This window comes from Penaeus monodon, chromosome 33, assembly GCF_015228065.2.
Source record: "Penaeus monodon isolate SGIC_2016 chromosome 33, NSTDA_Pmon_1, whole genome shotgun sequence".
Taxonomy (NCBI): Eukaryota; Metazoa; Arthropoda; class Malacostraca; order Decapoda; family Penaeidae; genus Penaeus; species Penaeus monodon.
Window position 1 is genome coordinate 35,150,013 of NC_051418.1, and position 770 is coordinate 35,150,782.

The window sequence follows — 770 nt, forward strand, 5'->3', positions numbered from 1 at the left end:
TCACAAATGTATGTCAGTGAAGAAGTTGCCACTTGAGCAATTTTCGTTCGTTGCTGTTCAATGACCGTTCATGAACAGTTGAATCATTCATGTGTAGAATGACATATTTTTCTTTCTTTCTTTCTTTTTGTTTGTCGGAATTCACTATTCCTCTTTTAGAGGGCTGACGAAATAGGCATAGAGAAATACAGAGAAATGCTGATGTTGAAACTAATCTTGATTTGCAGTGTAGGGTTTCATGATCTCAGCTCACGTTTCTCGGTAATAAGTTATATGAGGTGACTGTCGATACTATAAATAATATCGAGGTTTCATTTGCATATACCTTTCGGAGATACAGGGTTTGAAAAACGTCACTTCGTATAAAATATTCATTAGCGTTCGAGATCCATACACAAAATTAGTTTTGGTTATTTGGAGGTCCTGTTCATTAAATAAAATGAGAACCACAGTCTACCAGATAATTAGGAATATTAATTACCAAATGTTATTCGGTATGTGCCTCATGATGGTGATGAGTATGAGAAATGTGAATGTATAATAAGACTGCAGGTGTGAAAATAAAATTAAAGGATTTGCAGATGAATACGTGGACAGATGAATATATACGAGTTTTTATATATAAGCCATTTCTATACGAGACACATCTGAAAGAAACGAGTATATTCTCTTAAAATAATCCTATAACCTTTTCCGTGCCCCCCTCCATAAACACTCACAGCCACTTATACATAAAATCAACCACACTTACCAGCTTCGGTTGCGTATAA

The 770-nt window shown here is 34.9% G+C and overlaps 1 protein-coding gene across 1 annotated transcript in view; it reads right to left on the reverse strand.

Annotated features, from left to right (window-relative positions):
- The window catches only part of LOC119594426 (uncharacterized protein DDB_G0290685-like), a gene marked incomplete in the record, with an annotated part of 4,092 nt that overhangs the window by 3,113 nt on the left and 209 nt on the right, over positions 1 to 770 (reverse strand). Inside the window, 1 exon segment of the mRNA XM_037943487.1 lies at positions 752 to 770. Within this exon segment, the coding sequence (XP_037799415.1) occupies positions 752 to 770 (19 nt within the window).